This window comes from Diplotaxodon limnothrissa, linkage group LG14, assembly GCF_057381915.1.
Source record: "Diplotaxodon limnothrissa isolate DT_005_m linkage group LG14, D_limnothrissa_male_GT1.1, whole genome shotgun sequence".
Classification (NCBI taxonomy): domain Eukaryota; kingdom Metazoa; phylum Chordata; class Actinopteri; order Cichliformes; family Cichlidae; genus Diplotaxodon; species Diplotaxodon limnothrissa.
Window position 1 is genome coordinate 9,337,816 of NC_140609.1, and position 12,947 is coordinate 9,350,762.

The 12,947-nt window shown below is 42.0% G+C and overlaps 1 protein-coding gene across 1 annotated transcript; it reads right to left on the reverse strand.

Moving 5' to 3' along the window:
• Positions 1-1,610: 1,610 nt before the first annotated feature.
• Positions 1,611-2,459, reverse strand: LOC146618352 (lysophosphatidic acid receptor 6-like). The gene has a single exon (XM_085371221.1). The coding sequence runs from the start codon at positions 2,457-2,459 to the stop codon at positions 1,611-1,613; it is 849 nt and encodes a 282-aa protein (XP_085227347.1).
• Between the last annotated feature and the right edge of the window lie 10,488 nt (positions 2,460-12,947).

A 12,947-nucleotide genomic window follows, 5' to 3' on the forward strand; every position in this document is an offset into this window, starting at 1 on the left:
ACTATCAGCATTGATGGTGCCTTTCCAGATGTGCAAGTTGCCAATTTCATGGTCAGTAATGCACACCCATACCATCAGAAGTGTAACCTTTAGAAGGCCCATCTCTTCTTTAGTCCAGAGAATTGATCTGACCATAGAAAAGTTTTTCAATTTGTGCATTTTAAATGCATTTTGCCCAGAGAAGATGGTGGTGTTCCTGGACCATGTTCTTCTTTTTCTTTAACTTGGATTTGTCGTTGGCACAGTAAATTATGATTATGATTCACATACAGCAATTTCTGCAAGTGTTCCCATGCAGTGATTTCCATGACACAGGCATACTTTTTTGTAATGCAGTGCTATATTAAGGCCTGAAAATCACAGGACTGCAATGTTGATTTTGGGCTTTGTCCCTTGCGCACAGAGATTCCTCCACATTCTCATAATGCATTGATGATGTTATGTATTGTAGATTATGAGATATTCAAGCCTTTACAATTTTACATTGAGGGATGTTATTCTGATTTTTTTTCACAATTTAAAGACGCAGTTTTTATAGGTTGATGAAACTCTTCCTTTCTAAGATGCTCTTTTTATACCACATTACTGACCTGTCTTTCATGCAACTGAAAAATGTACAAGGAGACAACTTCTCACAAAAACAAAGCAGCTAGTCTGACTAAAAAGACGAAAAAACACGATTTTTCTTCTGTTTTTCTTATCTGTTTGTTAAAAGGTGGTTTGTTTCATGTCCTGACAGTATTTAGTTCAACAAGCGGTGACTTCCGGAAGCTTTTTTTTAAAAAAAGTCTCTAACTGATTTAGACAAGCTGCTTCGTCAGTTGTGAAGTGAACAAATATAAAGTAGATTTAATGAATTATGTGATTTTTTTTCTCTACACTGTTTTTCTCAACTGCATGAGAAATACTTCAGGAGAAGGCTTTAAGAAAAAAACTTCAGTGTGTCTGAATACATCTTCTCATGTCAGATTGTTAATTCTGACAAACTTATTACATGATACTGATTGAGATATTAACTGAACTTGACAAAAATAACATCTTAGTTCCAGTGTTGCAGCTGCCTTTTTTCACAGTTTCTAGTAAAGCAGATGAGCCACCGGTCTTCCTGTGGTTGAGGTTTTCATGTTGCAGTGAAAATAAAACATGAAACCACTAGGCCAAGCCAAGGCTTTTATTCTTTTACTTTCTGGCTTTTACACAAATGTTACTGAAGAAATGAACATTGATGGTTAACTGTAAAATAGTCAGATGTCAGATGTCTATTCATATTAACGTACAGAATTCACCTGCTTGCTGCTACTACTGCACACCCAATGTATATACATATATATATATAATGTTCTTCCTCTACACCCCCCCCCCCCCCCCCCCCAATTTTTTTTGCACATGTCGAGGAGCGTGTCAGGCTACATTTCACTGTGTGTTATACTTGTATAACTATACATGTGACAAATAAAGAACCTTGAACTGCTGAAAACTGTGCATGTGGTTGAACTACTTAAGAATCTTGTGCACAAACGAGCTACTTTGTAAAAAACAAAAACAAAAAAAAAACAAAAAACAGGCATGTATCGTGGGACATCTGATAGCAACTCTAGCAGGTCACTAATCTATAGTTCTCTTCCCATGTCCTCTTTTTTCTTCCAGAAGGAGTCAAAAGAAAAATAATACATCAGTGGATCCAGACAGCAGTTCAAAACAGTCAGACATGCCAGTGGGGTTATACTGGTTTTGCTTTTTGTAACTGCGTGTAGTGGCATGGGCAGAAAACATGTGCAGAATATAAGCAAGTTGATGGCAAAAATCAGCATTACGTTCACCTTGTTTCTGACCTTTGCAGAGTCACTGAGATGTTTGTGTAGAGTCCAGGAAACCATAACGGTGCACACAATGTTGACTGCTAGCATTGTGACCAGTAACACAATCTGAAGGTAAATAATTGCTGATCGTGTTACACTTTTATAATAATGAGATTGAAAACAAATGTGTTCTGTGTGGTTCTGTAAGTGTTTAAAAAATCCTATGCCCTCTGGGATATTTACCACCAGGAAAAAGCCCCAGACGAGCGCTGCTCCTTTCCAGGCATTGCACGAGGTCCGAAGATGGCGAGACCTCAGAGGATAAACCACAGCCAGCAGTCGGTCCACACTTATGAAGGTGATGAAGGAGGCGCTGGAGCGGAGGTTTTTGCGAAAGATTATTACGCTGAAGAGGCATGTGATAATTCCCAGCGGGGTGCCTGTTGCATGATGGTAGATCCTCATGGGCAAAGACATGATGGCTAGCAGGTCTGAGAGTGCCAGGTTCACCATGAAGACAGCGTTGGGTGATTTGAGGCTGTGGCGGCGAAGAAGAATCCACAGTGAGACTGCGTTGAGTGGCAGACCTATCACCATAATGCAGCCAAAGATCCCAGCATAAACCCGGTCATCTTCTGTGGAGCTGTTTGATGTGTTCATGATGAGAAAAGAAATGTCTGAATGTCCTTTTTAAAGAACTGAAGCCGAGCAGCAAAGGTTCCTCTTTGTGTGGTTTTTGTTTGTGAGTGAGGTGTGACTAGTTTGTCACTGTAGCTAGTCACACTACAGGAAACTCAAGCTCATCTCATAAGCTCTGCCTCTATATTTGTGCATTTTGAGTGTATTTTTATATTCTTGATTCTTTCCTTTGCAGTGGTTTAGTGTAGCACCCTCAAGGATTGACGTACGCACGATGTAGTTATAGAACAGGGGTTATTCTGTTCTTGGCAACCCGTGAGAACTGCTCACGGACAAACAATAAACAAAACATCACATCAAAATGCGCTCTTGTACTTAGTGCCAATCAATCAAAAGTCCTTAATTACAGAAAACAAAACATTTAAAACACACAAACCTCATGTGCTGACATCCAGGAGGTGCTAAATAGTCCTTTATGGCCTTATTGCCTTATCCTCCATCTTCTTTCTCAATTATTTCTACTCTTTGAACGATATTTTCTCCATGTGTGGAGCTAACTGTGAGCTGCAGCATGCAGACACCATGTGCGTTAGCAAAAAAGGAAACTGGGAGGAGATCAAGCTGTACCCTACACAATTCACCACCAGAGGGCGCAAAGAACAAAATCCAGACATACAGCTTAACAAACATCAAATGCAAAAGACCGTTACATTTAGTCTTGAGTTTAGTTCTTTTAATGTCTCTGAGTTTATTTTAATGGGGGAGGGGTTTTTTGTAATATAAACTTTACTTCTATACTGGGGCGATTCTAGGATCAGAGCTTTGGGGGTGCTGAGCACCCAGAGAGCTGCCCATCCAGGCAAGGTAAACTTTACTCATCACGATGAGACTTCTTCCCTGTCTCTGTTAGTCCCTGCATCCCTAAATGTCTCCAGTTGTCCCAAGTTCCCTCTGACTGTCTCCTTGGTGCATTTAAACCCCTGTTCCTCCCTGTCCTCATTGTCTGTTGTCTTCATCTCCATTATCAGTTATCATAATTTTACCCTCTCTGTGCAAGTCTGCAAATTTCTTTATTAAATCATAAGATTCTTAAATTCATCAAATCTCTCTGTGCCTGGGTCCTCGTCACAAAACATGACATCACTGTTTTGTACATTTTAACACAATTTAATCCCCACAGTTGTGAAAGAAAAGCAAAACACTTTTTTGACAAGTCTGTAACAAAACCATCAAATCTGATAAAGGTTATTTAAATGCTGCTAAAGAAGAATGGATTGGAATAAAAAACAAACAAACAAACTGATGATGAAAATGATGCTCATAGTGAGTAAAAAGTAAACAGTGCATTTTTTGGACAGATTCACTTTTAAAGTGTATGTATAATATAATACGGATACGTAAAAAAATACACTCCAAAAATAGAAGAGTCCTTGAAATGTACAAAATATTATTAAAAAATTAGAAAACTGAGACACCTTGGCCTATGGTACAATGTATATAATGTATGAAAAGATCTTTACTGCAGATGCTACTATGGCTCTGCAGATTTTTTCTTTTAACCTATGTCGCCTCACCTTGAGGTTGGCAAATCTGTCTATCACATTTTGGTGGTCAAGTCTCTCAAGCATCTCTTTCTCAACTGACATCACAGCCAGGTGCTGGAGTCTGCTTTGACCCATGGTCCTTCTCAGCCAGGTATGGAGCTGACTCAAGAAACTAAATGACCTCTCACAGCTACAGCTGCTAACTGGGTTTGTTAGGGCAACCTGAATAACAGTTTTCAGTGTGGGGAAGATCTGATTATCCAGAAGATTGTACAATGTTAACATATCTGGAATGGCACCAGCCTCACTCTTGAGCTTCAAAAAGTCTTTGGTAACCGTGACTTCCTCTGACTGAAGCTCAATATGGTAATGCAGTGCCAGGGCTTACAACCCAGTTTGTTTTGCAGATTCTGTAGAGCAGCTTTAATATAGGGAGAACACAACTTCCAGATTGTATGAGTAAAATTAGTTGTTTTTCCCCCCGCCCCCCCCTTTGCCAGTTTAACAGTTTCTGTTTTGCCTGTTAGTACTCCCTGTCTGTTTTCTTACCTGGTTCTGCCTGACCTTGTACTTTCTCCTCATGTTCCCCTCTTTCCTCTTTGGACTGACATTCATACACAAATAGATTGTATTCAATTAGATTAAAAAAATACTATTAAGATCACTAATAAAAAAGTCCTCTCTCAGTGTATTTTCAACCAAAAGGCAAATAACCAAACCACGTGTACATCTAATAAAGGATACAAATATTGAAACACTGATCCAACATTATCCGTTATTGATGGATCATTTGATCTTACACTTTTACCTGAATGTGTCACGGGGCCGAGTGGCATGTACTGAACAGGACTCAGGTGCAGAAACCCAGAGCAGAGACAGCAGATGATGTAACAATTTATTAGGCTTAAGTGCAAAAAAAGAAAAGATAGCAAAGACAAAAAACAAAACAAAACAATAAGACGTGGAGTTTGACGAGGCGTGGCCTGGGGAACGTGGCTAGGGCGAGGGAATGAGGCCTGAGATGCGGAGTGGAGCTGCGCAGGGAACAGTCACACTGAAGAGAGAAGATAGAGGAGTTAGGGAGGTAGTGGAGGCGTGCAGCTCGGATCTCAGCTGACCCTTCTCACCCTGGACACAGTCTGTTTGACCTGCTCCCCTCAGGCAGGAGGCTCCGGTCCATTCGCACCAGAACCTCTCGCCATAAGAACAGTTTCTTCCCCTCTGCTGTTGGACACATGAACAATAACCGTATGACTGTTCCCACCACTAACACATGACCCTACGCTGTGTTCACTGCATCATTCCATGTTTGGCACTGATCACCACCTGCACTCATGTATATATCTACTTAGCACTTTTAATTCTTATTCTCATGTCTATTTAAGCGTAATTTATGACAGTATGTTTGCACTGAAGCACTGCAGCAATTTCCTAATGTTGTAAACCTGCTCAACATTTGGCAATAAAACCCTTTCTGATTCTGATTCTGGAGGCAGCTCTGAAGTGGCCAGTTGTAAGAGTAGCAATTCTTACTTGCAGTAGGGGACATGGAGTGTTGAGAGGGGGGTGATGAGAATCCAGGGGGAGGCTGAGTGGCGTGGAAAGGCTGGCCTGAGATCCGGGGCTTCAGATGGAGTGTGATGGCAGGAGGGCAGGCAGGTGAGGCACAGAGAGATTTTCAAAATGATTGCTTGGTATCCTGAGTCGGGAGGTGGAGCGTGAGCCAAGGTGAATACAGCAACTGCAGCACAAGAGTCTTGTTAACAAGATAGATCACAGCAAGCACTTGAAGTATACGGCCTGTTACCAACATGTGTTGATGACGAACTGGCAGTGAATGAACATCAACGTGTGGTTTAAATCCCTCTGGCTTGATTGCCTGCAATAGGCTCCAGGTGTGCAGGAGCTGGAGTTGGCCCTGCCCAGGGGCGGATCCCAGGTCAGTTCAGGAGCCTTATGGAAATTCCAGTCACCCACCGCAGACCATGACAGAATGTGGCTCCTTCTTTTGAAAAAACTTCCTCATATCCATTATGAGCCTGGCTGTCTCTCTGTGTACACACACACACACACACACACACACACACACACACACACACACACACACACACACACACACAGAACAGGAGCTATAAGGTTAATGGGCATCCAGTCAGTTAGCTAGTTAGTACCTTGGGTTCAATATCGGTACATGCACATATGACAAAATAACCAGTTTCTCTCATTACATTTCAAACAGGACAGTGGTAACAACAGCAGGCTACGGACAATGTTAAGTTTTAGATTTTAAATAGGCTATATACATTTCAATGACATCAACAGGACAGTCAAATAGCGCTGGTTTTACTACAGAGTAGGACGGATTGTAGGGTAGCAAACATCGTCGGAAGTTTTCAACACTGCAGGTTACCTGTTATAATGTTTTTCAGCTAAAAAGAAACATGGCCTGACTCCTACCTAACTATATAAAGAGTAACTGAAAGTTAAATGCAGCTAACATGTCCTGTTTCCCAGGTGGTGTTACCCTTTTCCCTGCGGTGGGGAGAGGCAGACCGCCCCGACTCCGCAGCAGCAGGGAGGCCCCACACTCCAGACCGCAGTTGGACGGCCAACTCCTCCTAGCCCCCCCGCTCCAGCAGGCCGCAGAGAACGGGGGTGAGAGAAGACCACCACCACCTGGGTCTGGGTGCAGTTCCCCCCTCCAGGGGCAAGGGTACCTAGACCCGGTTCGTAGAGTACGCTTGGGGAGTGTGATCGTGTGTACAGCGTCTCTTTATGTCTGTATCCACGTTGGTTGAGTGTGGAGTAAGTGCATATGAGAGCATGAGGGTGGGGATGGATGTTTGTACCTGTGTGTGCCTGTATGTCTGTGTCTATATGTCAGGTTGGGTATCAGACGCCACCTCTCTGGGGACATCTCAGGCCCTCCAAGGTTTGGAGGCCTATCTCCACCCACCACCACTTCCCCTGCCAGTGGCGGACTCCCTCAGGTGTCGGTGCGTTGGTGGTTCTTTGTGTCTGGGGGTGGGCGTCCGGGTACACACCGGCTCACTCCTTGGCGGCCGCTTATCGGGGCCTGGAGCCTGGGGCTCGCTCGGGCCACTTCGGAGGTGGGGTGCCCCCGGCCTCTCGGCCTGGGGCTCGGTCACTCAGGCACAGCTGGGTGCCGGCGGAGCTCACGGGCGCGTCACTGCAACTCCCCCTGGCTTCTGCTCCGCGGCTGCTGAGTGAGCCCTCATCTGGGACTCTCCTCAGCTCTTACTGGGACAGTGGCGCGGCTGCCCCTCTGTTGGTCTTCCTTGGTCTCTTGTGTTCTGGGGACCTCTGGATGTCTGGAGTTTTGATCTCCTCCATACCTGCTTCATACCCTGGAGGACGGGGCTGTGGCCCCCCCACACTCCCTAGCAGATCGTTACATGGAGAAACCTTTGGAATGCAAGCATGCTGATCCACACAGGTATGCACACAGGTGTACACACGGGTATTCACAGACGCGGACTACAGCTTTCTTGGCTGCTGCCTCAAAGCACATTGTACGCTGTCTATCTTGCGTGCTGCACAATATCGTTTATTATTTAGTATCTACTGATATCTACTGCTAGCTAGTTTATTGTGATGGTGCCGTTTTTTTTTATTATGTTGCTCTTTGTTGTTTGCTTTCTCTTCTGTTTTTTTTCTCCATACAGGTGACCCAGGTGTTTTGTTTGTTTTTCTTTCTTTCTTCTCCCCCTTCTCACCGTCTCTTCTCCCCTTTGGTTTTCTTTCTCTCCCTCTCTTTCTTTCATTCTCTCTCCCTGTCCTATCCCCCAGTCATGTCTGTCCCGTTTGTAGCAACTGAAAATAAAAATAAATTCATAATTATAATAAAGGTCAATCAAATGGACCAATATGGCAAGGCCATGATGATCCACTTGGTAAAATAAATCCGCTTGGCATCTTTCTTGGCCTTAAGACAACAATTCTGATGGCTAAAGATCCAAACGGGACACAAAAAACAAAAAAAAACAAAATAGTCAACAGGGTCGCAAGAAGCGTGTGGAAAAACCAAGGCGCAAAATAACTGCCCATGAACTGAGAAAAGTCAAGCGTGCAGCTGCCAAGATGCCACTTGCCACCAGTTTGGCCATATTTCAGAGCTGCAACATCACTGGAGTGCCCAAAAGCACAAGGTGTGCAATACTCAGAGACATGGCCAAGGTAAGAAAGGCTGAAAGACGACCACCACTGAACAAGACACACAAGCTGAAACGTCAAGACTGGGCCAAGAAATATCTCAAGACTGGTTTTTCTAAGGTTTTATGGACTGATGAAATGAGAGTGAGTCTTGATGGGCCAGATGGATGGGCCCGTGGCTGGATTGGTAAAGGGCAGAGAGCTCCGACTCAGACGCCAGCAAGGTGGAGGTGGAGTACTGGTTTGGGCTGGTATCATCAAAGATGAGCTTGTGGGGCCTTTTCGGGTTGAGGATGGAGTCAAGCTCAACTCCCAGTCCTACTGCCAGTTTCTGGAAGACACCTTCTTCAAGCAGTGGTACAGGAAGAAGTCTGCATCCTTCAAGAAAAACATGATTTTCATGCAGGACAATGCTCCATCACATGCGTCCAAGTACTCCACAGCGTGGCTGGCAAGAAAGGGTATAAAAGAAGAAAAACTAATGACATGGCCACCTCGTTCACCTGATCTGAACCCCATTGAGAACCTGTGGTCCATCATCAAATGTGAGATTTACAAGGAGGGAAAACAGTACACCTCTCTGAACAGTGTCTGGGAGGCTGTGGTTGCTGCTGCACGCAATGTTGATGGTGAACAGATCAAAACACGGACAGAATCCATGGATGGCAGGCTTTTGAGTGTCCTTGCAAAGAAAGGTGGCTATATTGGTCGCTGATTTGTTTTTGTTTTGTTTTTGAATGTCAGAAATGTATATTTGTGAATGTAGAGATGTTATATTGGTTTCACTGGTAAAAATAAATAATTGAAATGGGAAAAAAACCCAAAACAAAACAAAACAAAAAACATGTCCTGTTTTAAGCCAGGCACTCCCACCTCCGCTCAGCCACTATTGCTCTAGCAGCAACGGTGCTAGAGCCAGAGCAGGGGAGAGCCGAGCTGGAACAAACCATTTTGGGAGGGGGGAGGGGTTATCTATACTTTTGTTGTTAAAATGTTCCATCTCAAGTAAGTACTGTATGCTTTTTATATTTTTAGTAGTGTGTCCCACAAACAGCAAATATTTTCCAAAAAAAGTAAGAAATCTTTGGGGGTGCTTTGATTTATTTTGGGGGGTGATGAAGCACCCCCAAAATGCTGAAGCACCCCCAAAAATGAGCTAAAATCGCCCCTGCTTCTATAAAGTATTTTCCCAGTTCAGGTTCCCTGTTGCATTTAGGTTTGTCTTGTTTATTGTGTCAGCCAAAATACAAAATAAACGTCTTGTTTTCTTTTACCAATCTCTCCTGTGTCGTCTTCATTCTGGTGCTCACTGATTGGTCTCACACAATCTGCAGCCTCAGATCATGATGGTTTAGAAATATTGGAAATGACAGTATTATTTTTGAGTTGCGTTTTTAATCTAGGCCATAGGTGTCAAACTCTGACCCGCGGGCCAAATTTGGCCCGCAGCCTAATTACATTTGGCCCGCGAAGCCATACCAAATTACTATTAGAGCTGGCCTACTGGTATTATACAGCTAATATATATATTGTTTAGTATTAAGCTTTGCTTGTTCCATATTCAGTTTTTCAGCAAAACTTGTTTGAATCCATAAGAAAAGATTCATTCTTATATCTAGAGGAAGATTCTTTTTTCAATAAATATTAACGTTAGCCCGCGACTTTGTTCCAGTTTTGAATTTTGGCCCACTTTGTATTTGAGTTTGACACCCCTGATCTAGGCCATTGTAACCACTGTGACTCCACTGCAGGCAGGACCATGATAAAGTTCACACATAAATGGCTTCCAAACTGAAGTTCACTAATCTGCAGTCAGCTTGCCTTATTTCCTTCCCTCACTTTTTTTTTTTCACTTTCAAGAACATTGAAAATAAAACAAATAACAAGTCAATTAAATTTTTAGAGTTTTGTTATTTTAAGTATTGTGTAATTTAGGGATTTTCCCCATCTTATACTTAAATAAGATATTTTTCGTCACTGTTCAGCTGTACACATAAAAATGAAATATGGACTGTCTAAAAAAAAAGAGAGCGTAATTTTACATGAAATAAATAAAAAGTATGAAACATTACAGGGCCTAGGCTTATGTGAATTTACATTGATGGATGCCAGATGGTTTGTTTTCAGTTACCTTTAATACGTTTGTAAGTTTTGAAGAGAGATGATCCGTTTGAATAAACAGGTAAAGACATGTTATTACAGTAGATAACCTGTGCTAAAACTAAACAGAAGAACAAGAAACAATTTCTTAAATGTGGCAGCGTGATGATAAATGATTAGACTGGACACAGTGAATGTTCCTCGTTTGGAGTCTTTTTCTGGAAAACATTTAAATATGTGGCGCTTGTGCGCCATCATCACATATGGTGATGATAAATAAAAGTGGCAACAGGTGCACTGGAGAGCCACAGTGTCCACAGACCATTTCTCTACTTTCCCTCCTGACTGATTTTCCTTTTGTTTGGTTTTTAGCTACTGTTCTTGTCACTGCTGGTAGCCCAGATGCTTACAGCCAATTCTGGTTGCACAGGTAGTCCAACTCCTCCAGGATGGCACATCCATGCAAGAAAGTTTGCTGTGTCTCCGAGCTCAGTCTTGAGTATATGGAGGAGATACCAGGAGATGGGAGGTTGCACAAAGAGAGTTGGACAGGACCATAGAAAGGCCTCACCCTAAAGGGCAAGATCTGTGTCTGCTCATTTCTACTAGGAGGAGCTGCCAGACTCCCACAGAATGACCTCCAGCAGGCTATTCCTGTGCATGTTAGTTATCAAACTGTCAGGAAAAGGCTTTGTGAAGGTGGCACAAGGTTCCAACATCCTTTAGTGGGCCCCGTGCTCACAGTCCAGTACCATGTATCTGCATCTTCATCTGCAGCTATGTCAGCTGAGTTAAACCTTCTTCTACTGACCACTCTGTGCATGGTCACATCACAGAAAAGTGGATAATGCAGAATCTATAGCAAACACCAGTCAAACATTGGTGAACTTTACTGGTATTTCTGGAAGTTTTATGAATCTTCAGCTTTAACTGTAGAAAAAGAATTCTTCATCCTTTTATAATCTTTTCCTCCAGGAAACACCGCATCAGCTACAGGACAGTTAAGTAATGTACATTTTGCTGTTACACAAAAGAAAACAAACAAAACAAAAAAGCATCTGTGTAAACAACAAATATTTGTTTTATTTAAAATCTTTATACACTTTGACATATATTAGCCCAACATTACTGCGACATACACAAGCTAACATTTGTTTAACAATACCAATAGAAACGTATCTACAGGAGATTTAACCTAACTAAATGAAATCAATTTCACTGCACATGGATGAAACAAATCAAAGCAAAATCAAAGAATCAAAACAAAACAAGCGGGAGAAAAGGCAGCAAGTAAGGGAAATTCATTCTTCACAAATTTCTTTCAAAAGAAAGGCGAGCACAGCATAACTAACATGCTAAGATTGATTTAGCTGTCAGCAGTTGTAACAGGCAGTGGGAGAGTTTTATATGTGACACTATATCTATCACAATTAGACAGCACAAATTACCACAATGAAACACATGGGCTTAATTTTAGAAAGAGCCATACAGAGCAAAGCAGCAGCAGCTCCCTCTCTAAATGATGTGCCATAAGGTGGGCTGATATAGTGGCAACTAAAATCTCCATCCATTCACCTCTATTTATCCAATTCAGGGTTGAAGGGGTGCTGGAGCCTATTCGAGCTACCATAGGGTGACAGGCAGGATATACCTTGGACAGGTCGCTAGTATGTCACAGGGCTGCCACTAAAATTCATTTTGAGCAATCACTTGTATCGACAGAAGTTTCAACTGAAACCTTAGCAACCCTAATATCAAGCAGAATGTAACATTATTGTATATTGGACTAAATCAGCCATAAGGTTAGAGAGGCTTTTTTGTAGAAGCAAGTGTGTTTCAGGCAGATGAAAAACAGCCCCAAATGAAAAACTCTTGAACTCATAAACAATTCACAAAAAAACATAGAAAACATACCAAGTGTTTAAACTGAGAAAATGTACCTTTTAAAGACAAATATTAGCCCATTTTAAATTTGATGGCAGCAACTGATCTATAAAAAGACTCTTCTACTATGAAGCCACACTGCTGTAATAGAGCCAGTATGTTATTTATCAGTCTTATGCAACAAATTCTCTGAAAAAATGTCATCAACATTTAGAGCATTGCTCTAAAATCTGTATATAACTATCAGCATTGATGGTGCCTTTCCAGATGTGCAAGTTGCCAATTTCATGGTCAGTAATGCACACCCATACCATCAGAAGTGTAACCTTTAGAAGGCCCATCTCTTCTTTAGTCCAGAGAATTGATCTGACCATAGAAAAGTTTTTCAATTTGTGCATTTTAAATGCATTTTGCCCAGAGAAGATGGTGGTGTTCCTGGACCATGTTCTTCTTTTTCTTTAACTTGGATTTGTCGTTGGCACAGTAAATTATGATTATGATTCACATACAGCAATTTCTGCAAGTGTTCCTGAGCCCATGTGGTGATTTCCACGACACAGGCATACTTTTTTGTAATGCAGTGCTATATTAAGGCCTGAAAATCACAGGACTGCAATGTTGATTTTGGGCTTTGTCCCTTGCGCACAGAGATTCCTCCACATTCTCATAATGCATTGATGGTGTTATGTATTGTAGATTATGAGATATTCAAGCCTTTACAATTTTACATTGAGGGATGTTATTCTGATTTTTTTTCACAATTTAGAGATGCAGTTTTTATAGATTGATGAAACTCTTCCTTTCTAAG